At 65.2% G+C, this 25,941-nt stretch overlaps 2 protein-coding genes across 3 annotated transcripts; one reads left to right on the top strand and one right to left on the bottom strand.

Annotated features, from left to right (window-relative positions):
• Nucleotides 1–55: 55 nt before the first annotated feature.
• On the bottom strand, nucleotides 56–10,411 carry MAP3K12 (mitogen-activated protein kinase kinase kinase 12). Its single transcript, XM_069879395.1, is given in 14 exon segments — nucleotides 56–238; nucleotides 1,126–1,363; nucleotides 2,303–2,373; nucleotides 2,841–3,089; nucleotides 3,091–3,286; nucleotides 3,886–4,023; nucleotides 4,906–5,022; nucleotides 5,159–5,268; nucleotides 5,696–5,804; nucleotides 5,990–6,148; nucleotides 6,536–6,694; nucleotides 7,426–7,617; nucleotides 9,148–9,331; nucleotides 10,049–10,411. Coding segments are annotated over 14 exon segments (2,364 nt in total). The 5' UTR covers nucleotides 10,398–10,411; the 3' UTR covers nucleotides 56–145.
• Nucleotides 10,412–14,943: 4,532 nt separating this feature from the next.
• On the top strand, nucleotides 14,944–21,653 carry TARBP2 (TARBP2 subunit of RISC loading complex). Of its 2 annotated transcripts, XM_069879510.1 has the most exons (9): nucleotides 14,944–15,035; nucleotides 16,426–16,607; nucleotides 17,223–17,328; nucleotides 17,579–17,662; nucleotides 17,829–17,901; nucleotides 18,897–19,014; nucleotides 19,105–19,232; nucleotides 19,892–20,081; nucleotides 21,214–21,653. In XM_069879510.1, exons 1-9 carry the CDS (start codon nucleotides 14,983–14,985, stop codon nucleotides 21,369–21,371), a joined length of 1,092 nt encoding a protein of 363 aa, XP_069735611.1. In that variant the 5' UTR covers nucleotides 14,944–14,982; the 3' UTR covers nucleotides 21,372–21,653. The 2 variants fall into 2 exon arrangements, with proteins under 2 accessions (XP_069735611.1, XP_069735612.1); XM_069879511.1 differs by lacking the exon at nucleotides 17,579–17,662.
• The last annotated feature ends 4,288 nt before the right edge of the window (nucleotides 21,654–25,941 follow it).

Raw genomic sequence — 25,941 nt, forward strand, 5'->3', positions numbered from 1 at the left:
CCCCCAAACCCCCCCCCCACCAGGGACCGCACGGAGGTTTCTGTACAGATTGATAGATATTTATATAAATATTTGGGGCTGTACAAGTGTGTGGGGGGGTTGTGTGGGTGGGGGGGTGCAGGGGGTGCTGTGGGGGGGTCACAGGTCACAGGCCGGGGGGGGCTGTGGGCCGGGGGGGCCCCTCGCCGCTGCCTGAGTGATCGAGCTCCGCGCTGTCACAGTCCGAGTCCTCGGAGACCTGGGGGTGGGGGGGATGTAAGGGATGGAGGGGGGGGGGTTAAACCTTCTCAGTCCCCCCCACCTTTGCCCCACAATTGAGTGGGGGGTCCCCAAAGTCCCCCTAGGACCTGTTAGCAGGCGTGGGGCTCCCCAAAGCCCACCCCTCTGTAGGGCAGAGCCCCCCGCCCCGATAACTCCCCCCTCCCTGTGGTCTCTGGGGCGTCGTCCCTACCCCAAAATCTCCACCTGGGGACCTTAAAGACCCCCCCCCTCCCCATAGCACCTGGTCCTGGGGGGCTCCCGTGGCCCTAGGAGCCTCCTCTCCCTCCCATGTCTTGGGGGGGCTCTGGGTGCTCCCCAGCATCCACCTCAGGCTGGGACCGAGTTCCCCCCCCACCCATGGTGGTGGCTGGGCCTCCAGCACCTATCCCAGGTGTCCAACCACCCATGGATGGACCCCCAGCCCCCATCCCAGGTGTCCAACCACCCATGGATGGACCCCCAGCCCCCATCCCAGGTGTCCAACCACCCATGGATGGACCCCCAGCCCCCATCCCAGGTGTCCAACCACCCATGGAGAGACCCCCAGCTCCATCCCAGGTGTCCAACCACCCATGGAGAGACCCCCATCCCCCATCCCAGGTGTCCAACTACACCTGGATGGACCCCCAGCCCCCATCCCAGGTGTCCAACCACCCATGGATGGACCCCCAGCCCCCATCCCAGGTGTCCAACCACCCATGGAGAGACCCCCAGCCCCCATCCCAGGTGTCCAACTACACCTGGATGGACCCCCAGCTCCCATCCCAGGTGTCCAACCACCCCCGGACCATCCAGGGGTCCATCCAGGGGGGCCGGGGGTGGTTGGACACCTGGGATGGGTCGTGGTTGCTCCCCAGCACCCACCTTGGGGCTGAGCACCTTGGGCCCTTCGGGGGGGGCTGCGTCCAGGGGGATCTCGGAGCCCTGGGAGAGCAGGTCCTCGGAGCGGTCATCGGGACGCTCGTCGGTGTTGGTGCTGCCCACGTCCGGGGTGGCGCTGTGCGAGGGTTCGCTCGTGTGGCCCTCGTCCCCGTCCCCGTCTGAGAAGTTCTCCGAGCTGAAGGTCGACAGCGACTGACGCTTGGTCATCCCCGGGGGCCACCTGCTGACGGCGCCAGGTGAGTGAGGACCCAGGTGTCCTGGCACCCGCAGACTCCGCTAAGGCCACCTGAGGTGTCCCTGCACCCACGGATCCCCTCAAACCCAGCCCAGGTGTCCAACCACCCGTGGACCCCCCCAAATCCATCGTATTTCTCCAACCACACCCATAGATCCATCCCAGATGTCTGAGCATCTATGGAATCCCCATCCCATCCCAGGTGTCCAACCACTCCTAGACCCCCCTAAATCCATCATATTTATCCAACCACCCATGGATCCCCTCAAACCCATCCCAGGTATCCAACCACCCATGGATCCCCTCAAACCCATCCCAGTTGTCCAACCACCCCTGGACACCCCGAAATCCATCATATTTATCCAACCACCCGTGGACCCCTCAAACCCATCCCAGTTGTCCAACCACCCATGGACCCCCCCGAAACCCATTTTATTTATCTAACCACCCATGGATCCCCTCAAACCCATCCCAGTTGTCCCACCACCCCTGGACACCCCTAAATCCATCATATTTATCCAACCACCTATGGATCCCTCAAACCCATCTCAAGTATCCAACCACCCATGGATCCATCCCAGGTGTCCAACCACCCATGGACCCCCCCCTAGATCCATCATATTTGTCCAACCACCCATGGACCCCCCCAAAACCCATCCCAGGTGTCCAAGCATCCATAGACCCCCCCCAACCCCATTTTATTTATCCAACCACCCAAGGATCCCCTCAAACCCATCCCAGTTGTCCAACCACCCGTGGATCCATCCCAGGTGTCCAAGTACCCACAGAATCCCCATCCCAGGTGTCCAACCACCCACGGACCCCCCCAGACCCCCTATATTTCTCCACACCCCCCCCCCCCCAGGTGTCCGAGCCCCCCAGCCCCCCGGGATGGAGGTTTTGGGGTGTGTGTGGAGCCCCCACCTCTGCCGCAGCGGCAGCTCCACCTCGCTGTCCACCTCTCCCTCCTCTTCCTCCGACGAGACCCCCCGCTTCTGGAGGTGGGGGACACGGGGGACACTTGAGGTCCTGCTGCTGCCCCCAGGAGGGACCCTGACCCCCCCCAGACCCCCCCAGAAGGGATCCATGTCCCACCCCCCCCTGCTGGGATGGATCTGGGGGGTCCTGCCCCCCTCCCCACTCCAAAAAGGACCCAGGGGCCCTGAGCCCCCCCCAAAAATGGACCCAGGGACCCTGTCCCCCCATTTTGCCCCCCAAGGGGACCCAGGAACCTTGTCCTCCTCCCAAAAAGAGACCAGAGGGTCCTGTCCCACCCCCCACCCCCCAAAAAGGTACATAGGGGCCCTGACACCCCCAAAAAAGGGACCGTGGGGTTGAGTCCCCCCCCTTACCCCCCAAGGGGACCCTGTTGTCCCCCCCAGAAGGAACCATGGGGCCCTGTCCCCCTCCTTCCACCCCCCAAGGGGACCCAGTGACCCCCCCAGAAAAAGGGGGTGCTCACCTGCCCGCGGGTGACGGCCGCCCGGTACAGCAAGGCCGCGGGGGTGAGGTGCTGCCCGGCCCCCCCTTTGCCCCCCCGGCCCCCCCCGCTCTCCCTCTCCGCGTCCCCGGGGGCCGGGGGGGGCGGGGGGGGGCTCCCCTGGGTGCCCATCACCCCTTGGGGCCCCGCGTCGGGAGCCTCGTCTTGGGGGGCCCCCCCAGCCTCCAGGGTCCCCCCGAGGAGGTCGGGGCCCCGCGGGGGTTGGGGGGGATCCGGGGAGCCCTCGGGGGGGGCCGGGGTCGGGTCCCGCGTCGCCGCAGCCCCCCCGGGCCCCCGCTTTGCGGTGGTGACGCCCCTTGGTCCTGCGGCTGCGCCCCGGCGAGGGGGGCCCCTTGGGGCACCCCGATCCCTGCCCCACGGCTGCATCCAGCTTGGGCAGCAGCACCTCCGGCTTCAGGATGTCGGGGCTGGGGGGGGACACGGGGGGGGCTACAGAGCCCTGGAGACACCCCCCACCCCCCCAGACAGGGGGGACCCCGGGGGCTCAGCCCCCTCCCCCCCCCTCCAGGGGACACGAGCATCTGCACCCCCAGAGACCCCCCCCAACCCAAATCTGCACCCCCCCAGCCCCCCCAAAGACTCCCCCAAAGGCATCTCAGCACGAGACCCCCCCAACCCAACTCTGCCCCCCTGGAGAACCTCCAGAGCCCCCCCAAAGGCATCTCAACGCCTGCAAACACAGAGACCCCCCCGACTCAAATCTGACCCCCAAAAGGCATCCCAGCATCTGCCCCCCCAGAGACCCCCCCCAACCCAACCCCCCAACCATAAATGCCCCAAGCCAACCCCCCTAACCCAAGCCCCCCAACCCTCAGACCCCCCCACCTCAAAATTTTCCAACCCAACGCCCCCCACCTCAAAATTCTCCATCCCAACTCCCCGACCCCAAATCCCCCAACCCAAAATTCTCCGACCCTACCCCCCCAGACCCCCCAACTCAACCCCCTGCACCCCAACCCGCCCCCCCCCCCCAGCCCCCCAGGTCCCCCCGGGGCTGTGGCCGCACCGCTTGCCGTGGGGCGAGAGCTTCTGGGGGACGTTGCGTTTCTTGATGAGGGTCTCGACGGCGTTTCCGTGCAGCAGCCCCCGCGGCGCCCGCGGCTTGAAGAGCCCCGGGTAGCGCTTCTCCAGCGCCTGCTCCCGCCTGCACGGGGGGGCACGTGGGCACCCGCACGGGGCCGGGGGGCACAGCCTGGGGGGGCTGCGGGTGGCCCTGGGGCGCTGGCCACCTCCGGCGGCTCGTGGTAGCCGTGAGGTGGCCGTAGGGGCAGCTGTGGCCACGGACTAAGGGTTGGCCATGGACTAAGGGTTGGCCATGGACTAAGGGTTGGCCATGGGCTGGATGGAGGGTTGGCCACGGAGCAGCCACGGGATGGATGGAGGGTTGGTTATGGCCTTGGGGTGACCACAGGGTGGCCACGGGGTGGATGTAGAATCGTAGAATCATAGAATAACCAGGTTGGTAAAGACCCATCGGATCATCAAGTCCAACCATTCCCATCGATCACTAACCCATGTCCCTCAGCACCTCGTCCACCCGGCCCTTAAACCCCTCCAGGGAAGGGGACTCAACCCCCTCCCTGGGCAGCCTCGGACACTGCCCAGTGACCCTTTCTGTGAAATATTTTCTCCAGATGTCCAGCCTAAACCACCCCTGGTGGAGCTTGAGGCCATTCCCTCTCGTCCTGTCCCCTGTCCCTTGGGAGAAGAGCCCAGCTCCCTCCTCTCCACAACCTCCTCTCAGGGAGTTGGAGAGAGCAATGAGGTCTCCCCTCAGCCTCCTCTTCTCCAGGATAAACACCCCCAGGGCCCTCAGACCTGTTCTCCAGCCCCTTCCCCAGCTCCGTTGCTCTTCTCTGGACTCTCCAGAGCCTCAACATCCTCCTTGTGGTGAGGGGCCCAGGTCTAATGTTGGCCATGGGCTCGGAGTGGCCGTGGGGGGGATGCAGAGCTGATTATGACCTTGGGGGGGACCTTGGGGTGTCGTGGGGGGCTGCCCAAGACCTCAGGGTGGGTACGGGCTCACCTGAGCAGCTCCTTCTCCTTCAGCTCCAGCTGCAGCATGAGGGCGCTGAGCTCCATGTAGAGGTTGTTGGCGCGTTCCAACTTGCGCTCGTAGTGCTCCCGGATGTCCAACGCGTGCCTGGCACACGCGGCGTCACCGCACGCCCCCATGGCACCAACCGACCTCCCCCCCGGGGCTCCAGCCCCCCCGACGCCTCCCGCACCACGTCCTTGGCCTCCCAGTGCTCCCAGTGCTCCCAGTACCCGTGTCCTACCGCAGCTCCTCGCGCCGGCGGTTGATGAGCTCCTCCTCCAGCCGGTGCAGACACGTCCCCTCCGACTTGATCTTCTCGAAGTGCAGCTTCACCTCCTCCCGCCACTCCGCCTGCGGGGACCGGCTACCACCATGGCCACTGGCCACCGGCTACCACCACGGCCACTGGCCACACTGGCTACTGGGCAGCCTGGGCACCAGGTATGGGCGCTGGGGTCCCAGGTGCTGGGAATCCCAGAGGTTCTGGGGTGCTACTGTCCCTCAGTGTGGGAGGTTCTGGGGTTCCAGGGGTCCTGGGTACCTCAGGCATTGAGGTCCTGGGGGTTCTGGGGTCCTGGAGGTTCTGGGTCCTGGGGGCTCGGGGTCCTGGGGGTTCTGGGGTCTTGATGTCCCTCAGTGTTGAGGGTTCTGGGGTCCTGGAGGTTCTGGGGTCTTGATGTCCCTCAGTGCTGAGGGTTCTGGGGTGCTGGAGGTTCTGGGGTGTTGTGATCCTGGGGTGCTGGGGGTTCTGGGGTGCTGGGTCCCAGGGTGGTGGTACCTGGGATTTGAAGTAGGTCTCCTGGGGGGTGGAGAGGACGTCGGCGGAGGCGATGTCGAGGTGCAGCAGGATCTGGCGGAAGGACGGGCGGTTCCGGGGTTTGCTGTTCCTGGGGGGAGCGGCACGGAGCTGGGACAGGGCACTGGGAGCACTGGGGGGCACTGGGGGCTGAGGAGCTGCTGAGGCTTTTGGGGACCACGAGATGAGAAGCCCGGGACACATGGGGTGCATCTGGCAAGGGGTCCACGAGCACCCCAAGAGTGGGAGTCGCTATAACCAGTCGCTATAACTCACCAGCACTGGCGCAGCAGCACCTTGAAGCCATCGGGGCAGCCGGAGGGGACGGGCAGGTGGAGGCTGTTGCTGCCCACCCCCCAGATGATGGCAGACGAGTCCACGTCCTTGTAGGGGATCTCGCCCGTCAGCAGCTCCCACAGCACCACCCCGAAGGACCTGGGGACAATGTCACCCACAGCCACATCACCCACGGCCACATCACCCACGGCCCCATCTCCCACGGTCCCATCTCCCACGGTCCCATCACCCATGGTCTCATCACTCATGGTCGCATCTCCCACGGTCCCATCACCCATGGTCCCATCACTCATGGTCCCATCATCCACATCCAGACACCTCCAGTGTCCTCTCGCTGCCCTTGGTCCCCCTTGTCCTATCCTGGTGTCCCTGATGTCCCTCATCCCTGTCCTTGCAATGTCCTCACCTCCGTGTCCCCATCTCTGGTCCCTCCCAGTGTCCCCACTGCCTCCCAACCCCCCTCTGTTGCTACGTCCCCAGTGCCACCACGGCTCCCCGATGTCCCCAAGGTCCCTGTGCCCTCACCAGATGTCGACCTTCTCGGAGACGGGCTCGTTGCGGATGACCTCGGGCGCCATCCAGGCCACCGTGCCGGCAAAGGACATCTTGGTGCTCTTGTCGATGAGCTCCTTGGAGGTGCCGAAGTCCGAGATCTTCACCACGTCGTCGTAGGTGATGAGCATGCTGAGGAGGAGCAGCCGGTCAGTGCCGCACCAGCCACGCGGCTATGGCGCCACCGCGGACGTGCAACTGCTACGAGCAGCATCGGGTCACGGACACGCCGCCACCGCGGGCGCAGCACCAACACGGACACGGCATCACCACGGCACCGTCACGGACACGGCATCACCACGGCACCGTCACGGACACGGCATTGCCATGAGCTGCGGGCACAGCTCACCACGAGCACGGCTCCACCATCCTCATGCGACGGTCATGGTCACGGAGCTACCATGGATATGAAGTCGGCGTGGACGTACGACCAACGCGGACACGCAACCCCCAAGGTGACCACCACCCCGGGCATGGCATCGCCACCACCGACCATCACGGAGGTGCCACCACCGTGCTTGTGGCACGGCTGTGGGCACGGCAAAGCCATGGGAACCTCAACGTCATGGACGTGTCGCTCCACCACGGGCACCACGTCACCGTGGGCACGGTCACAGTCCCGTCACTGCCACGGTTACACCGTCACCATGAATGTGGCACCAGCGCGGTCACGGCTCTGCCATGGACACATCACCGGCACGGACACGGCACCACCACGGCCACGGCACCACCACAGCCACGCAACCGTCTCGGACGTGCGACCACCACCGCAGGCACCACCACGATCATGCAACCACCGCATGCGTGTCCCACCAAGGGGGGTCCCTCTCCCAGCGCCCCCCAAGCCCCTCGTCCCCGCTCACTTGGGCGACTTGAGGTCGCGGTGGATGATCTTGTGCAGGTGCAGGTAGTTCATGCCGCCGGCGATGCCCATGGACCAGTCGACCAGGAGGGACGGGGTGACCTTGCGCCCGGCGCGCAGCACCTCGTAGAGCTGGCCCTGGGCGCAGAACTCCATGATGATGCAGTAGCAGGGGGCCTGCGTGCACACGCCCCTGCGGGCACAGCGGCACCTTCAGCGCCCGGGGCAGCGGCACCACCACGGCACCCAACCTCAACCACGGGCACTCAAACTCAACCACGGGCACCCAACCTCAACCATGAGCACCCAACCTCAACCACGGGCACTCAAACTCAACCACGGGCACTCAAACTCCACCACAGGCACCCAACCTCAACCACGGGCACTCAGCTTCATAGCGTCCAACTGCAACCACATCATCCAGCTTCAACCATAGCATCCAACCAACTTCAACCACGGGCACCCAACCTCAAGCAGAGCACCTCAACTAACTTCAACCACAGGCACTCAACTCACTTCAACCACGGGCACCCAACCTCAACTGGGGCACCCAACCTCAACTGGAGCACCCAACCTCAACCACAGGCACCCAACTAACTTCAACCACAGGCACCCAACTAACTTCAACCACAGGCACCCAACCTCAACCACAGGCACTCAAACTCAACCACTGGCACCCAACTTCAACCATGGGCACTCAGCTTCATAGCGTCCAACTGCAACCACATCATCCAGCCTCAACCATAGCATCCAACCAACTTCAACCACGGGCACCCAACCTCAACTGGAGCACCCAACCTCAACCACAGCACCCAACTAACTTCAACCACGGGCACCCAACCTCAACTGGAGCACCCAACCTCAACCACAGCACCCAACTAACTTCAACCACGCCACCCAACTCCAACCACAGCATCAATCTCCTTGGGTACCTGTGAGCACCACCGGGGCTGGGGCACCCGTCTCAACCAGGGCACCCTCTGCACCCCCTCACCATGCCCCGCGGGTGCCCAGCTGGTGACCGACCTTGTCCCATGCGAGGTTGTCCCCTGTGCCAGGCGTGGGCCATGCCGTGCACCCCCTGCCCCCAGCGCGTCTCAGCCCGTGCCGTGTCCTGCCCCCCCAGGTCCATGCTGGACGTGCCGTGTCGGTGCCCCGTGCCCACGGCGTGTCCGTGTCCGTGCTGTGTCCATGCTCATGCCATGCTCATGCTTAGGCCCATGTCCCCGTGGTGTCCTCCATGTCCACGCCGTGTCCGTGTCCATGCCCGTGGTGTTCCCCATGCCCCAAGACCATGGTCTGCCCATGGCAAGGCCGTGCCTCGTGCCGTGTTCATGCCCCATATCACGCCCATGCCACCTCCACGCCCTCTGCTCGTGGTGTTCCCCATCCCTGCGGCTTGTCCATGCCTCCACCCTTCATGTCCACGTCTATGTTCCACGACCGCGGCACCTCCATGCCCCAGGCGATGTCCATGCACATGATGTTCTCCATGCTTGTGGTTTCCCCATGCCACGTCCCCACCACACGCCACGTCCACGCCTCACGCCTGTGGTGCTCCCCACGACCTCAGCATCTCCGTCCCTCATCCCCATGCCATGCCGTGTCCGTGCCGTGTCCATGCTGGTGCCCCATGCCGTGTCCGTGCCGTGTCCATGTCCCTGCACCCACGGTGCCCCCCAGCCCCTCCACGTCCCCCCACCTTGGCGGCCCCCTCTCTCACTTGAAGGTGATGATGTTGGGGTGCTTCAGCTTGCGCAGGTGCTTGATGTCGGTCTCCTTGAGGTCCCGCACCTTCTTGACGGCCACCTCCTCGCCGTGGAAGCGGCCCAGGAAGACGGCGCCCTGCGCCCCGCTGCCCACCCACTGCAGGTCCAGGATCTCCTCAAACGGCACCTCCCAGGGGTCTGGGGGCACAGCCGAGACCGTGGCACCCCCACACTGGCACCGGCACCCCCCCCAGCACCCACCTGCTCTGGAGCCCCTGGGACCTTCTGGCCCCATCGCCTCCTCCTGCCCTCACCGCATCCTTTTGTCCTCTTGCACCTCCTTGCCCCACAGCTCCTTCCCTGCCCCACAGCACCCTCCCTGCCCCATAGCCCCCTTGTAGCCCCATAGCCCCCTCCCTGGCACCTTGCACCTTGCCTCCTTGCCCCCTCCTGGCCCCATATCACCCTCCCTGCCCCATACCCCCTCTTTTGCCCCATAGCCCCCCTCCTTTACCCCACAGCACCCTCCCTGCCCCATAGCCCCCTCGTAGCCCCCTCCTGGCCCCACTGCCCCCTCCCTGGCACCTTGCACCTTGTCTCCTGGCATCCTCCCAGCCCCATACCCCCTCTTTTGCCCCATAGCCCCCCTCCTTTACCCCACTGCACCCTCCCTGGCCCCTTGCACCTTGCCTCCTTGCATCCTCCCAGCCCCATAGCCCCCTCCCAGCCTCACTGCCCCCTCTTTTGCCCCATAGCCCCCCTCCTTTACCCCACTGCACCCTCCCTACCCCGTAGCCCCCTCATAGCCCCCTCCTTTACCCCACTGCCCCCTCCCTAACACCTTGCACCTTGCCTCCTTGCCCCCTCCTTTACGCCCCAGCCCCCCCCAGCCCCCCAGCCCCCCCGGCCCCCCACCTTCCTGGGGGTGCTTGTGCTCGGCGGCGTAGGCTTTGCCGATCATGGTCCAGACGGGGCGCAGGCAGCCGAAGAGCCCCTCAAGGAAGCCCCCCCCGGGCTGGCAGCGCAGGTGGGTGGCCTCGGCGGCCAGGGGTCCCACGGGGGGCTCGGGGGCCAGGTCGGGGTGCCGGGGGGGTCCCCGTCGGGGCCGGGTCTCGGGGGCTGCGGCGGGGGGCGCGGCGGGGGGCGCGGAGGGGAGCACGTCGCGCAGCACGCACTGGGTGGGGGTCAGCTCCTGCTCGGGGGTCCCGTCCGAGCCCAGCGCCAGCGAGGGCGACGGCGTCCGCGTCTCGTGCAGGCAGGCCATGGTGAGACCCCCGGCCCCCCGAGCCTGCGGGCACCCCAGGTATGCACCTGAAGGCACCTGCACCCCCTAATACACCTGCACCCCCTGCATGCACCTGCACCCCCTAATACACCTGCGTCCCAGGGGCACCCCCTGTATGCACCTGCGACCCCTGCATGCACCTGCGACCCCTAAATACACCTGCATCCCCTGCATGCACCTGCACACCCCTTGACCTCTCTGTCCACCCCTTGCATGCACCTGCACCCCCTGTATGCACCTGCACCCCCCAAATACACCTGCACTCCTGCATGCACCTGCACCCCCTAAATACACCTGCACCCCAGGGGCACCCCCTAAATGCACCTGCACTCCCTAAATACACCTGCACCCCAGGGGCACCCCCTAAATGCACCTGCACTCCCTAAATACACCTGCACCCCAGGGGCACCCCCTAAATGCACTTGCACCCCCTAAATACACCTGCACCCCAGGGGCACCCTCTGAATGCACCTGCACCCCATAAATACACCTGCACCCCAGGGGCACCCTCTGAATGCACCTGCACCCCCTAAATACACCTGCACCCCCTGTATGCACCTGCACCCCCTAAATACACCTGCACCCCTGCATGCACCTGTGACCCATAAATACACCTGCGCCCCAGATGCACCCCCTGAATGCACCTGCACCCCCTAAATACACCTGCACCCACTGAATACACCTGTGCCCCTGCATGCACCCATGACCCCTAAGTACACCTGCACCCCTGCATGCACCTGCACCCCCCTGCACCTCTGTGTGCACCCCGTTTGCACCTGTACCCCCTGCATGCACCTGCACCCCCCCTGCACCTCTGTGTGCACCCCCTGTTTGCACCTGTACCCCCTGCATCCCCTAAATACACCTGCACCCCCTGTATGCACCTGCACCCCCGTGTGCACCCCCCCTGCACCCAGAGGCTCCCCATGCATGCACCTGCACCCCCTGAAGGCACCTGCACCCCCTGCACCTCTGCATGCACCCCCCCCCGCACCCATGGGCACCCCCTGCACGCACCTGCCCCCCCCCTGCACCCACGTGGGCCCCCCCCGCACCTCTGCGTGCACCCCCCCTGCACCCCAGGGGCTCCCCCTGCACCCCAGGGCCCCCCCCTGCATGCACCTGCCCCCCCCTGCGCCCCCGGTTGCCCCTGAGGCACACACCTGCACCCCCTGACACACGTGTGTGCCCCCCCCCGGGATGGGAGGGGCTCCTAGGGGAGGGGGGGGGGGTCATGGGGGGGGGGGTGCACTGAATGCACACGCGTGTGCAAGAGGCTGTAAGGGGGGGGGGGACAGGAGTGTGTGACTGTAACAAGGGAAACTGAGGCAGGGCTGAGAGCGGGGGGGGGGGCCCGGGAAGGGGGGTGTGTGTGTGGAATCAGCCCCCAATCCGGGTCCCCTGGATATCTTTGGGGGGGGGGGGAGTTGCCATGGCAACAGAGGGGGGGTGACGTCATCACTAAAATTAGGTGGGGGGGGTTGAATCACCACGGGGTGGGGGGGGGGCTCAGCCTCACCCCCAGGGACCCGGGGGAGGGGGAGGTGAAGGGGGGGGGGGGCAGGTCCCTCCCCTCCAGGTGTCGCGTGTGTGTGTGTGTGTGTCCCCCGGTGACGTCACGTCACGCGGTGACGTCATCCAGGTGAGGGATGACACCCCCCCCCAGCCCCCCCCCCACCCCCCCCCGGTGGGGAAACTGAGGTAGAAACGGGGAAAGGGCAGCTTGGGGGGGGAGGGGGGTGTGCAAGGGGGGGGCACACGCGTGTGCAAGGGGGTGAACACGGCGGGGGGGGCGTACAGAGGTGTGCAAGGGGGTGCACAGCCCTGGGGGGGGCACACGAGTGTGCAAGGGGGGAGGTGTGCAGGGACATGAGGGTGCAGATGTGTGTGCAAAGGAGGGTGCACGGCCTCGAGGGGGGCACACGCGTGTGCAAGGGTTGTGTGGCCCTGGGTGAGTGCACACGCGTGTGCAAGGGGGTGAATGCACACACAGGGGGTGCACACGCGTGTGCAAGGGATGCACACACATGGGGGTGCACTCTCTTGTGCAAGGGCTGGTCACGCTTGCGTGCAAGGGGGTCACCTACGGGTGCAAGGAGACGCACAAGGGTGCGGGGGGGGGCCCCGGGGGGCTTGCACACGCGTGTGCAAGGGGAGCTGGCGCCTGCTGGTGCAAAACCGCCTGCAGTGGGGGGGGTCACGCGTGTGCAAGGAGCTCCCCGAGCGTGTGCGGGGCCTCCTCCGGGGGTGGGGGGGGCACACGCGTGTGCAAGAGGCCGCTGCCCACCCCCTCCTGAGCCCCCAGGCCCCTCCGAGCCCCCGGGGGGGGCACATCCCCCCCGTTCCTGCCCCCCCGGGACCGGCTGGTGGGGGGATACGAGCTCTCCCCCCCCCTCCCCGGGCCTGGTCGCCCCCCCCCTCCCCCATCCCAGTTGCATCCCTGGTCCTACCCCCCCCCAACCCTCCGGTACCGGTTGCGGGGGAGGGAACAGCCCCCCCCCCCAACTCCGGTACCGATTGTGGGGGGAAAGCAGCCCCCCCGGTGCCCTCCCCCTCTCCGGTACCGGGGTGGGGGGGGAGATAGGAGGACCCCCCCTCTCCCTGCATCCCGGCCGCATCCCTGGTCCTACCCCCCCCCTTCATCTCCCGGTAACGGGGGGGGATGTGAGCACGCCCCCCCCGCCCCCCAGCATCCCCGGTCCTGCCCCCCCCCCCCCCCTCCCCCCGGTACCTGCGGGGCCGGAGCTGCCGGTGCGGCCGGGGCTGGGCCGGGCGGAGCGAGAGGAACGGAACGAACGGAGCGGAACGGAGCGACCCCGCCCGGAGCTCAGCCCCGCCCCCGCCCCGCCCCGCCGGCACCGGCAGCAGCACCGGGACCCACCGGCAGCATCACCGAGACCAGCAGCATCACCGGGACCCACCGGCACCGGCAGCATCACCGGCACCGGGACCACCGGCAGCATCACCGGGACCGGCAGCATCACCGGGACCCACCGGCACCGGCAGCATCACCGGCACCGGGACCACCGGCAGCATCACCGGGACCAGCAGCATCACCGGGACCCACTGGCACCGGCAGCATCACCAGCACCGGCACCGGCAGCATCACCGGGACCGACAGCATCACCGGGACCCACCGGCACCGGCAGCATCACCGGGACCGGCATCAGCACCGGGACCCACCGGCACCGGCAGCATCACCGGCACCGGCAGCATCACCGGGACCCACCGGGACCGGCATCAGCACCGGCTCCAGCAGCACCGGGACCACCGGCACCGGCAGCACTGGGACCAACAGCATCACTAGCATCACCGGGACCGGCAGCAGCACCGGGAGCACCGGCTCCAGCCGCACCAGGACCGACAGCACCGGGACCACTGGGACCGGCAGCATCCCCGGTACCGGGACCGACAGCACCGGGACCGGCGGCACTGGGACCACCAGCAGCACCGGCACCGCCGGTACCGCGGGCACCGGGACCGTTACACCGGCGCTGGGACCACCGGGACCCTCTACCGGGACCCACAGGCACCGGGCCCCCTCACAGGCACCGGGCCCCCCCCGCACCGGGCCCTCAGGACCGGACAGGGACCCTTCTACCGGGACCCCCGGGACTGGGACCCCGAACAGCAACCAGACCCTTCCCGGTGCCCCTGGTGCCCCCCGGGCCCGGGAGCCCCCGGTATCCTCCACTGGGGCCCCAGTACGGTCCCAGTGCTCCCAGTTCAGCTCTGCTTCTGACCCCAGAGCTCCCAGTAGGGGTGTCTGTCCGTCCCCAGTGCTCCCAGTCTGACCCCAGAGCTCCCAGTATGGGTGTCTGTCCGTCCCCAGCGCTCCCAGTCTGACCCCAGAGCTCCCAGTCCGGGTGTCTGTCCGTCCCCAGAGCTCCCAGTATGGGTGTCTGTCCGTCCCCAGCGCTCCCAGTCTGACCCCAGAGCTCCCAGTCCGGGTGTCTGTCCGTCCCCAGCGCTCCCAGTCTGACCCCAGAGCTCCCAGTATGGGTGTCTGTCCATCCCCAGTGCTCCCAGTATAGGTCTGCTTCTGTCCCCAGTGCTCCCAGTGTGTCCCTAGAGCTCTCAGTACGGGTGTCCCTGTCCGTCTGCCCCCATCCATTGTCCCCTATCTATCCCTGTCCCCCCCTGTCCGTCTGTCCCCACCCTTTGACCCCTGTCCATCCCTATCCCACCTTGCCTGTCCCCACTGACCCCTGTCCATCCTGTCTGTCCTTGCCCCACCCCGTCCATCCCTCCCTGTCCCCACCCACTGATCCCCTCCATGTCTGTCTGTCTGTCTGTCCCTGTCATTCCCTCCCTCATTGTCCACATCCACTAGCCCCCTTCTTGGCCCAGCGCCGGAAATGGCGAGCCCCACGTGATCCCACCTTCCGCCGCGGGGGGTTGTGGGAAGTGTAGTTCGTGGGGGACAAGGAGCGGCGGCAAAGCCGCCGCTCCCTGCCCCCCCCACGAACTACACTTCCCACAACCCCCCGCGCGCGCGCCACTTCCCGTCGTGCCCCGCGGCGCCCCCTGGCGGCGCGGGCGGCGGGGACGGAGCGCGGCGGGGATGAGCGAGGAGGGGGCGGGCGGCGGGGCCAGGCGGAGCGGCGGCTTCTCCAGGTACCGGATCCCCCCCCTCCCCCCCTTTCCCGAGCCGGGAAACCCCCCTGAGGACCGGGAGAGCCCTACGCTACCGGGAAAACCCCACACGGGACGGGGGGGTGGGCACGGCCTGGGGGGCGGGGGGGTCGGGGCCTAGGCCTGGGATGCCCCCCCACACCCTTCGAGGGCTTGAGGTGGGGGGAAAGGCCTGTCCCCTTGTCCCCACGTCCCCCTGTCGTGTTGTCTTGCTGCCTGATGAAAAGACCCTAAGCCTGGATGCTTTTTTTGGAACAGGGTTTAATTAGAAATAGCAAAGAGTGAATAAATTTTAGATCTCAGTAAATATTCGTAGAATCACAGAATCACCAGGTTGGAAAGGACCCACTGGATCATCGAGTCCAACCATTCCCATCAATCACTAACCCATGGCCCTCAGCACCTCGTCCACACGGCCCTTAAACCCCTCCAGGGAAGGGGACTCAACCCCCTCCCTGGGCAGCCTCGGACAGGGACCAATCACCCTTTCCATGAAATATTTTTTCCTAATGTCCAGCCTGACCCTCCGCTGGTGGAGCTTGAGGCCATTCCCTCTCATCCTGTCCCCTGTCCCTTGGGAGAAGAGCCCAGCTCCCTCCTCTCCACAACCTCCTTTCAGGGAGTTGGAGAGAGCAGTGAGGTCTCCCCTCAGCCTCCTTTTCAGTGTGTAGCCTATTTTTATTTACTTTTAGCAAGCATTCACTTTAGTTGAAACAGATTTTTTTCAGTGATCTCCAAGACCGTGGCCATTTTATAACTTCTTCCAACTTTAACTAGACTAAGAAAATAAATTTGATGGGCTAGTAGCTAACTACATCGCACTTTAAGCATCTGTTAGTCTCTCATTTGGAAACGGATTTATTGGAAAGATGAAAGTTGGAGAAAAGAGTGGGTGTTGTTCAGAAAACACAAACTGCTGACACTCCTTCCGTAATCAGTAAAGAGGAGAGATGTCCCCATACATGCCACCCCTTTCCCCGCCTTGTGGGAGGCTCTAGATCTGTCCCCAGGCTGTGTGACGGTGCCACCCCTGTCCCCCTGTTCCCATGCTATGTAGTGGTGCCACCTCTGTCTCCGCTCAGTGTGGCAGTGCCATCCTTGTCTCCACGCTGTGCGTGGGCTCCAGATGTGCCCCGGTGTCCCCGTGCCGTGTGGTGATGCCGTGGCTGTCCCCGTGTCCCCCTGCTACACAGCAGTGCCACCTCTGTCCCTGTGTCCCATGCTGAATGGCCGTGTCACCCCTGTCCCCGTGCTGTGTGGCGATGCCATCCTTTTTCCCTGCATCCCCACGCCATATGGCAGTGCCAGCCGTGTCCCCGGTGTCCCCGTGCCACCCCGACCCCTTCTGACCTCTCCTCGGCCTTGGTGACAGCCCTGTCCCCAGCCTGGAGCAGATGCTGGCCGCCAATCCCGGGAAGACACCCATCAGCCTCCTGCAGGAATATGGCACTCGCATAGGCAAGACTCCCGGTTACGACCTCCTCAAGGCTGAAGGACAAGCCCACCAGCCCAACTTCACCTTCCGTGTCACCGTCGGGGACATCAGCTGCACCGGTGGGTCCTTCAAATCCAGCGCTTCCCGGCTGGCCCATCGCCTCCCCCAGGAACCCCCCGCCGGGGCGGTGAGGCAGGGGGAGGGCCTGGAGAAGCTGATCTGGAGTCAATCTGGTTTGGTTGAGGTGTTGGGGGGACAGTGTGGACGTGGGGGTTGTCCCCAGGGTGAGGACAGGTCCCTAAAAGAGGGTTGGCTTCTGGGATCCCTTCAAAAGTGGGTGCTGGGGTGGGGGGATCCTTTGGGACCCCAAAAAGTGGGTCCTGGTGGGGGATTGAATGGGATCCTGATGCCTTGGGTGCTCAAGGATACCTTGGGATCCCCAAAAAGGGGATTGTGGTGGACAATCACCTGGGATCCTGGTGCTTAGGACACTCGGGCATCCCTTGGGACCCCCAAAAGTGGGTCCTGGTGGGGAATGCCCTGGGATCCGGATGCCTGGGGATCCTCTGGAACCCCTAAACGTGGCTTGTGGTGGGGGCTCACCCAGGACCCCGATACCTGGGACACTTGGGGATGCCCTGGTGCCCCTTATGGCAGAGGGATCCCCTGGGACTGGGATCTGGGGGGGGTCTCGGGGGGCGCCCCCCGCCTCGCTCAGCCGGTGCCTCCCCCAGGGCAGGGGCCCAGCAAGAAGGCGGCGAAGCACAAAGCGGCCGAGGTGGCTCTGAAGCTGCTGAAAGGGGGGGACATGCTGGAAGCCACCACCCCCGAGGAGCCCAGGTGAGGGGGGGACAGGGTCCCCGGGGGGGCTGAAGGGGGGGCTGAGTGCGCAGGGGAGGGCGCTGAGGGTGTCCAGGAGGTGCTGGGGGGAGTTTGGGGTATTGGGAGGGGTCCTAGATGGTCTGGGGGTGCCCAGGGTGGGGGTGCGGGGGTGACTTAGAGGTGTCCCCAGGGAATTGGGGGTGCCTGGCAGGATTTGGGGCTCTGGGGGGGTCGCCTGGCCATTAACCTCTCCCCCTTTCTCCCCAAGCTCTCCTTTCCCTCCAGAGCCCCCGGCTGAGCCTGGCCCCCCCGCCACCCCCCCAGCACCCGCCGTGCCCACTCCCTCACCCAGGTAACAGGGTGTCCCCCCCACGATGGGGTGTCCCCCCTCCTCCAGTTCCCTCCTTTCCACATCCCCTGCCCCCCCGTGGCCTCCCAAACATGGGGGTCCTGGCTGTGAGCGGGGGGGGGGGGCTCGGAGCTGCCCCCCACCCCTCACCTCATCTTCCCCCGCCTAGGGGAGCCCCCCCAGAGATGAAGACGCCCGTGTCCCCCCCCCAGTCGGAGTGCAACCCCGTGGGGGCTCTGCAGGTGGGTGACAAGGGGCCCCCCCTTCCTCCCTGGTGACCCCCTCCCCGCCCTCAGTGGCCTTTCTGGGGCTGCTCAGCCTGTTTTGGGGACGCCCATCCCTGCCTGGGGGGGGTTGTGCCCTTTGGGGGGGTGACCTTGCCTGTTTTGGGGGGGGAGGGGGCGGGAATTGGGGCTGCTGCTCCCCAGCTGAGGGAGCGCGTGCGCAGTTTGGGGACAGTTCCCCACATTTTTGGGGACAGCGGACCCATTTTGGGGACCATTATCCTCATTTTGGGTATGGTTATTCCCACTTGGAGGATGATTATCCTCATTTTGGGGACAGTTATCCCTATTTTGGGGGCAATGGAGGCACTTTGGGGACAGTGTTCCTAAGTCTGGGGATGATTATCCCCGTTTTGGGGACAGTTATCCCTATTTTGGGGGCAATGGAGGCATTTTGGGGACAGTTTTCCTAAGTCTAGGGACAGTTATCCCCATTTTGAGGACATTTTGGGGACAGTTATTCCTATTTTGGGGGCAGTGAAGGCATTTTGGGGGCAGTTTTCCTAAGAATGGCGACGGTTATCCCTATTTTGGGGACAGTTATCCCCACTATGGGGACAATTATTCTTATTTCAGGGGCAGTGGACCCGTTTTGGGGACAGTTCTCCTCATTTTGGGGACAGTTACCTCATTTTGGGGACAGTTATCCTCATTATGGGGGCAATTATTCTTATTTTGGGGGCAGTGGACCCGTTTCGGGGATGGTTATCCTCATTTTGGGGACAGTTACCTCATTTTGGGGACAGTTATCCCTATTTTGGGGGCAGTGGACCCACTTTGGGGGCAGTTATCCTCATTTTGGGGACAGTTACCTCATTTTGGGGACAGTTATCCCTATTTCGAGGGCAGTGGACCCACTTTGGGGGCAGTTATCCTCATTTTGGGGACAGTTATCCTCATTTTGGGGACGGTTATCCCCATTTAAGTGACGCTTATCCCCGTTTGTCCCCCAGGAGCTGGTGGTGCAGAAGGGCTGGCGCCTGCCTGAGTACACGGTGACGCAGGAGTCGGGGCCGGCGCATCGCAAGGAGTTCACCATGACCTGCCGCGTGGAACGCTTCGTGGAGATCGGTGCGAGGCCGGGGGTCGCCCCCGGGGTTGGGAGAGGGACATAACGGGGTGCCAGGCTCACCCCCGCGTCCCTTTGTCCCCTCCCTGCAGGCAGCGGCACCTCCAAGAAGCTGGCGAAGCGCAACGCGGCTGCCAAGATGCTCGTGCGGATCCACAACGTCCCCATGGAGCCGCGCGAGGGCAGCGAGGCCGAGGTGGAGGAGGACCAGTTCTCCATGGTACCTCCAGGCTGGGGACACGGGCACCCCAACATCATCCAGGGGGGATTAACCGGGGACATGGGGCACCCCGAGGTCACCCGGAGGTTACCAGGGTTCACGAGGATCCCAAGGCCGTCCTGAGGGGTTAATGGGGGACGTGGGTACTCCAAGGAGTTAATGGGGTACGTGGGGTCCCCAAGGTCACCCTGAAGAGTGAACAGGGGGGTCTAGGTGGTCCCTGCATCCCCGTGGCCTTGGGGTGACTAGGATCTGGGGGGGCTCCAGGTGGTCTCTGCATCTCCAGGATCTATGGGTGGGTCCAAGCGATCCCTGCCTACCCGTAGAGGGCTTCAGGTTCCATGGGGAGGGGGTTCTGGGATTCGTGGAAGGGAGTTCTGGGATCCATGGGGGGGTTCTGGGATTTGGGGGGGTTCTGAGACCCGGGGAAGAGGATCTAGGGGGTCCCTGCAACCCCAGGAGCCTCCAGGATCTGTGGGAGCTCTGGGTGGTCCCTGCATCTCCAGGATCTATGGGTGGGTCCAGGCGCTCCCTGCATCCCTGGGGGCAGATCCGGGTGGTCCCTGCATCCCCACGGGGTGGGGTCTGGGATTCAGGGTGGGTTTCTGGGATTCAGGGGGTGCTCTGGGATTCAGGGGGGCTCTGGGGCCTGTCCGCAGGCGGGTCCCCGGCTGGAGGGGCTGCGAGGCCGGGCTCCCGGCTGCACGTGGGACTCGCTGCGCAACTCGGCGGGCGAGAAGATGCTGCAGCTGCGGAGCCGAGCGCTGGCGCCCGTGGGTGCTGGAGCCTGCGCGCTGCTGCAGGAGCTCTCCGAGGAGCAGAGCTTCGCCATCAGCTACCTTGACATCGGTGAGGGGGGGCCCCGACTCTCAGAGACCCCCATCTCAGCCCCGCAGGCGCCCCAGCGCGGGCTCGGGGCAGTTTGGGGATGGGTTTGGGGGTGATGAGAGCAGTTTGGGGGTGATGGGGATGGTTCTGGGGGTGACGGGAGTAGTTTTGGGGGCAGTAGGGATGGTTTGGGGTTGATGGGAGTGTTTTGGGGGTGATGGGAGCAGTTTAAGGGTGGTTCTGGGGGTGATGGGAGCAGTTTTGGGGGGAATAGGGATGGTTTGGGGGTGATGGAAGCAGTTTAAGGGTGTTTTTGGGGGTGATGGGAGCAGTTTGGGGGTGATGGGAGCAGTTTAAGGGTGGTTCTGGGGGTGATGGGAGCAGTTTTGGGGGGAATAGGGATGGTTTGGGGGTGATGGAAGCAGTTTAAGGGTGTTTTTGGGGGTGATGGGAGCAGTTTAAGTGTGGTTTGGGGGATGATGAGAGTGGTTTGGGGGCAATAGGGATGGTTTGGGGGTGATGGAAGCAGTTTAAGGGTGGTTCTGGGGGTGATGGGAGCAGTTTGGGGGTGATGGGGACGGTTTGGGGGGTGATGGGAGCAGTTTAAGCGTGGTTTTGGGGATGATGAGAGTGGTTTGGGGGCAATAGGGATGGTTTGGGGTTGATGGGAGTGTTTTAGGGGTGATGGGAGCAGTTTAAGCGTGGTTTTGGGGATGATGAGAGTCGTTTGGGGGTGATGGGGGTGGTTTGGGGGTGATGGGAGCAGTTAAGGTGTGGTTTTGGGGGTGATGAGAGTGGTTTAGGGGCAATAGGGATGGTTTGGGGTTGATGGGAGCGTTTTGGGGATGATGGGAGCAGTTTAAGGGTGGTTTTGGGGGTGATGGAAGCAGTTTAAGGGTGGTTTTGGGGGTGATGGGAGCAGTTTGGGGGTGATGGGGATGGTTTTGGGGGTGATGGGAGCAGTTTAAGGGTGGTTTTGGGGTTGATGAGAGTGGTTTGGGTGCAAATAGGGATGGTTTGGGGTTGCTCAGAGTGTTTTGGGGGTGATGGGAGCAGTTTGGGGGGTGATGGGGATGGTTTGGGGGTTGACGGGGCTGGTTTTGGGGGCACGGGGAGAGGTTTGGGGTGACGGGGTGCCCTCGTGTCCCCCCAGACGCACTGAGCCTCAGCGGGCTGCACCAGTGCCTGGTGGAGCTGTCGACGCAGCCGGCCACCGTGTGCCACGGGGCAGCCGCCTCCCGCGACGACGCCCGCGCCCAGGCCGCCCGCAACGCCCTCCAGTACCTGCGCATCATGGCGGGAGGCAAGTGACAGGCCCACGGACAGACCCACGGACAGACCCACGGACGCCCGGCCAGACCCCACGGACCTCGGGGTGGGGGCCTGGCCCCGTGGGGGGACACCCGGCACCGCCCTCACGGACACCTGGACGGACGCACAGCCCCGCTGACGCGCCCTGGGGGTGCTCGGAGCTGCTGACGGACAGACAGATGGACACAGCCCCCCCCCGGACTCAGGGCTGGGGTCACCTCCCCCCCAGCTCCAGCACGGGAGCCCCGGGAGCCTGGGAATAAAACCGGGGGGGTTTGTAAACTCGGTGTCTTTTTGGGGGGTTGGGGACCCCCCTTTCCTCGGGGACGAGCAGGACGAGCGCTCAGGGTGGTGGCGTCGGTTTATTGGGTGACGGACGGACTCGCAGACGGCGTTCGGGGCAGACGGACGGACAGACGGACGCTCAGCGGCGGCGGCCGAAGCGCTGCGGGGTCGCCATGGTCCAAAAGGGAGCGGCCGGGGGGTCCCAACTGCGGGGGCTGAGCTGGGACCCCCCCTGAGCCCCCCGCCCGAGCCTGCCGGGGGACAGCGCAGCGCTGGGGCGGACGGACAGACAGACAGACACGGGGACAGGGACGGACAAAGGGAGAGGGATGGAGGGGGAGGGAGGGATGGAAGAGGATCCAGGCGCACAGGATGGATGGGGACAGGGGATGGACAGACGGGAGGGGACCAGCTTAGTGCCTCGGGGACAGACAGACGGATCGATGGGAATGGACTGAGGACACGGGGGACAGACGGACGCTATTGGGGACCCCCACCCCCCCCAGGCCCTCTGAGCGCCCCCAGGCCACGCCGTGCGCGCCCCCCCGGTGCCCCCCAAGCCTCGGGTCCCGCCCCCCGGGGCCCCCAAGCCCCCTCGGTGCCCCCAGGACCCCCCGGTGCCCCCCCCGCAGCCCCCCGGTTCCCCCTCACCTCGGGCCGGTCCCGGGGCTGCGCTCGGGGCGCCGCAGGGACCGGAGCAGCGCGGCCAGAGCGGCGGCGGGGAGCGGGGGGGGCGGCCCCGGGGGGGCGACCCCGGTCTGGGGAGGGGGCGGAGGGGTCGGTCGGGGGGGGGGGTCACGGCCGCCCCAGGCCTGGGGGTCGCCCCTCGCCCCCTCCCCAACCCGAAAAGCCCCTTTTCTCACCCCCCCCCCCCATCCCCGACGGGGCTCACCGGCGGCGGGGCGGGCGCGGGGCGGCTCCCGGGGGTCCCGGGGCAGCAGCGGGAGGAGGATCGCGGGGTCCCCGCCAGCAGCAGCAGCAGCAGCGGCAGCAGCGGCCCCGGCAGCCCCATCCCCACCGTCAGCCCCAGCCCCGTCGCCGCCGCCGCCTCTTATAGCGCGGCCGGTCCCGGGGGAGCCGCGAATCGAGCCCATTTAGCAGCCGCGACAGCCGCCGGGGGGCACGGGGAAGGGGGGGGGGGGGGCGTGTGCTGCAACCGGGACCCCCCCCAGCCTGGATCTGGAGCCACCCAAGACAGGGAACCCCCTCAGACAGGGACCCCCCCTCCTCATCTCACACCGGGACCCCAACACCCCCCCCAAATCTGGACTGGGACCCCCTGAAACGACGACCCCCCCCCAATCCCAAAACAGAGACCCCTCCCCTCTGCACCCCACTTCCCCCCAGGAGCCACCGGCTTCCCCGAAGACAGGGACACCCCCCCCCACCATTCCCCCCATACCCCAGGACCTTCTGACATGGGGATCTGACCGCCCCCCCCACCCCCCGGGATCCCTCGAGTCAGGGACCCCCCCTTGCACCCCCCACGAATCAGCCCCCCCCCACCCCGAGCCTTTCCCGGCGCCGCTCGCTGCTGCCACCGCGTGGCCGCGCCGCGTCCCTGCAGCCCCGACGGGGCGGCCCGGGCTGCCCGCTCCCCGAGACCCAAACTGGGCTGGAACGGCCCCAAACTGGGCTGAAAGGGCCCCAAACTAGGCTGAAAGGGCCCAAACTAGCCTGGAACGGCCCCAAACTAGGCTGAAGTGGCCCCAAAATCGGCTGAAAGGGCCCCCAAATCGGCTGAAAGGGCCCCAAACTGGGCTGGAACGGCCCCAAACTGGGCTGGAACGGCCCCAAACTAGCCTGGAACGGCCCCAAACTGGGCTGGAACGGCCCCAAACTGGGCTGGAACGGCCCAAACTAGCCTGGAACGGCCCCAAACGGGGCTGAAGTGGCCCCAAACTGGGCTGAAAGGGCCCCAAACTGGGCTGAAAGGGCCCCAAACTGGGCTGGAACGGCCCCAAACTGGGCTGAAAGGCCCCAAACTGGGCTGAAAGGCCCCAAACTGGGCTGAAAGGGCCCCAAACTGGGCTGGAACGGCCCCAAACTGGGCTGGAACGGCCCCAAACTGGGCTGAAAGGGCCCAAACTAGGCTGAAAGGGCCCCAAACTAGGCTGAAAGGGCCCCAAACTAGGCTGGAACGGCCCCAAAATCGGCTGAAAGGGCCCCAAACTAGGCTGAAAGGGCCTAGCTGAAAGGATGTGGGGGACGATTCCTTGCTGGGAAGGGGGTGAAGCGCTGGCAGAGGCTGCCCAGGGCGGCCGTGGAGCCCCCATCCCTGTTGGGGTTCACACAGTGAGTAGACACAGCGCTTCGGACACAGTTCATCGGCCTGGATGAACTCGGAGATCATTTCCAACCCCACCGATTCCCCGAGAGGCCCCCCGCGGCGACCCCAAGCTCCGGGCCCCCGGGAAGCAGCGGGCGGCAGCTCCTGGGTAACAGTTTAATGTGATATCTGCAGCATAAATAAAGGCACGTTACATGTTTGGTACGGCGCGGCGGGGAAGGGGGCTGCGATGCGTACCCCCCGCGTCCCCCCTGGACCCCCCGGGGCTGTGAGGACCCGCTCACAGGATCCCTCGGGGCCGGGGGGGCCGCGGGAAGGGGTTACAGCGAGGGAACCATTCCGGTGCGTAAGGAGCTGCGCATCCGCTCGGGAAGTCGATACACGTCTATATAGGACTGGATATACGCATAGATATGTGTTTTATAGATACAACACCTTGAGTTACGCTGGCTGGGGGGTTCCTCCTTCTTCTTCTTGGCTTCTTCCGCTGGTCAGAACTGAAGGGAGGAGGCAGCCGGGGGTGGGGGACGCCCAGGACCCTCCTCCCGCATCCCAAAGGCTCATTTCAGAGCAGGAGAGCGTCTCCACCGCTGGAGCCCGCGGGTGCACGAAGCCAGGGCGGAATCAACCAGAAACAGGGCCGCAAGTCCCCATGCAACCAATTTCCCAGCTGAGCCTTCAAAATCCAGAATCGAGGAGCCAGTTTAGGGGGAAAAGATGGCACCGAATCCCCCCAGACCCTTCCAATCCCAAGGGATTTGGAGGCTGGCGAGATCTGAGCCACACGGAGAGGACAGAGAGCTCCCCTCCAGCACGGGTTCAACATCGCCCCGGGATGGGTTTTTCCAGCCATTTATTCCTGTTTGACATCCTGGATGGATAAAAATCCCAACTCCCAAAGGTGACACCACCGTCCCAGCTCTCCCTGATTCCATCACCACCTAAACGCGACCTTTAAACCTGCAGGGCTTTTCCAGGCTCCTGCCAGGAGCCCGAACACTCACTCTCTCCCCATTGATTTGGCTACGGAGGAGGGAAGGAGATCCCAGGAGATCCCAACGGCACCGTGTGGAGCTGGGCTTTGGGGGAAGACATGTGGGAAGCCCACGACTGACGCTGGCACCAGCCGGGGTCCCGGTTAAGGCACCGCGGCCGAGCTCCGACAGAGGAAAGTGCACGTGCCCCGCGAGCGGCTGAGCGGAGCCGGCCAGGCAGCCCCCAGGAGCCTCTGGAAAGCAGGGAATAAAACCCTGGAGCTGAAACCAGGGTACCCTGCCCCATCCAAAGCTGTCTGCAAGGTCTTCAGCAACAGTCGAAGCAGCGTGGGACGAAGGAGAAGAGAAAGCCACCTTCACCCTCACCACCGAGGGGAATCTGGCATCACCAACGTGCCGGGAAGCCTGTCTTCCCGACCCAAAAAATCCCTAACTCTCACCAAAACCAAAGCCCGGCCTCTGCAGCTGCTGAGCTGAAGGAACTGGCTCAGAGAGGAGGGATGAGGGAGGAGAAGAGGGCAGACACCCCACAGCCGTTTGACTCCTGAAGTGCTCAGCTCCACGCGTGGAGACCAAACCAACCCCGGCTTTTCATCACCCGGGCACCCGAGGCACCCGCGCGCGGCCGCTCCATCGCCAGGGAGGTGCTGGAACAAGCACTCGCTCCCCAGCCTCCTCTCCAAAAAGCCTGGGAAGAGTCAACTCCAACCCCAACCTTGTCCGTCCTGCTGGAAAAGCGACAACCACCTCGTCGCTGGGACGCTCGGCTCCGCCAGAGCTTTAGGATCAGCTCAGCATTGGCTCTGCTGGGCACCTTCTGTGACTCTAACAAGGGAGGAACCTCACCCCCGAGCCCCAAAGTCTGGCTTGGGACGCCCGTCTGTCCATCCGTCTGGATGGGGCTGGAGAATTCCCGGCGGGGAGGATGCTAAGGGTCACGCTGGGGTTTTCTTTTTGGCTTCGTTCCTCAAGGTGGGCTTGTCCTGCCCAGAGAGGGAGG

The sequence above is a fragment of the Phaenicophaeus curvirostris genome, chromosome 38 (genome assembly GCF_032191515.1).
Source record: "Phaenicophaeus curvirostris isolate KB17595 chromosome 38, BPBGC_Pcur_1.0, whole genome shotgun sequence".
In the NCBI taxonomy this organism is placed as follows: Eukaryota; Metazoa; Chordata; class Aves; order Cuculiformes; family Cuculidae; genus Phaenicophaeus; species Phaenicophaeus curvirostris.

Bases quoted from the DNA above. Each gene is read 5' to 3' on its own strand.
- TARBP2 (XM_069879510.1), top strand. From the start codon at position 14,983: ATGAGCGAGGAGGGGGCGGGCGGCGGGGCCAGGCGGAGCGGCGGCTTC. The intron at 16,608-17,222 runs GTGGGTCCTTCA...TGCCTCCCCCAG, and splicing joins CGGGGACATCAGCTGCACCG to GGCAGGGGCCCAGCAAGAAG. The intron at 17,329-17,578 runs GTGAGGGGGGGA...TTTCTCCCCAAG, and splicing joins ACCACCCCCGAGGAGCCCAG to CTCTCCTTTCCCTCCAGAGC.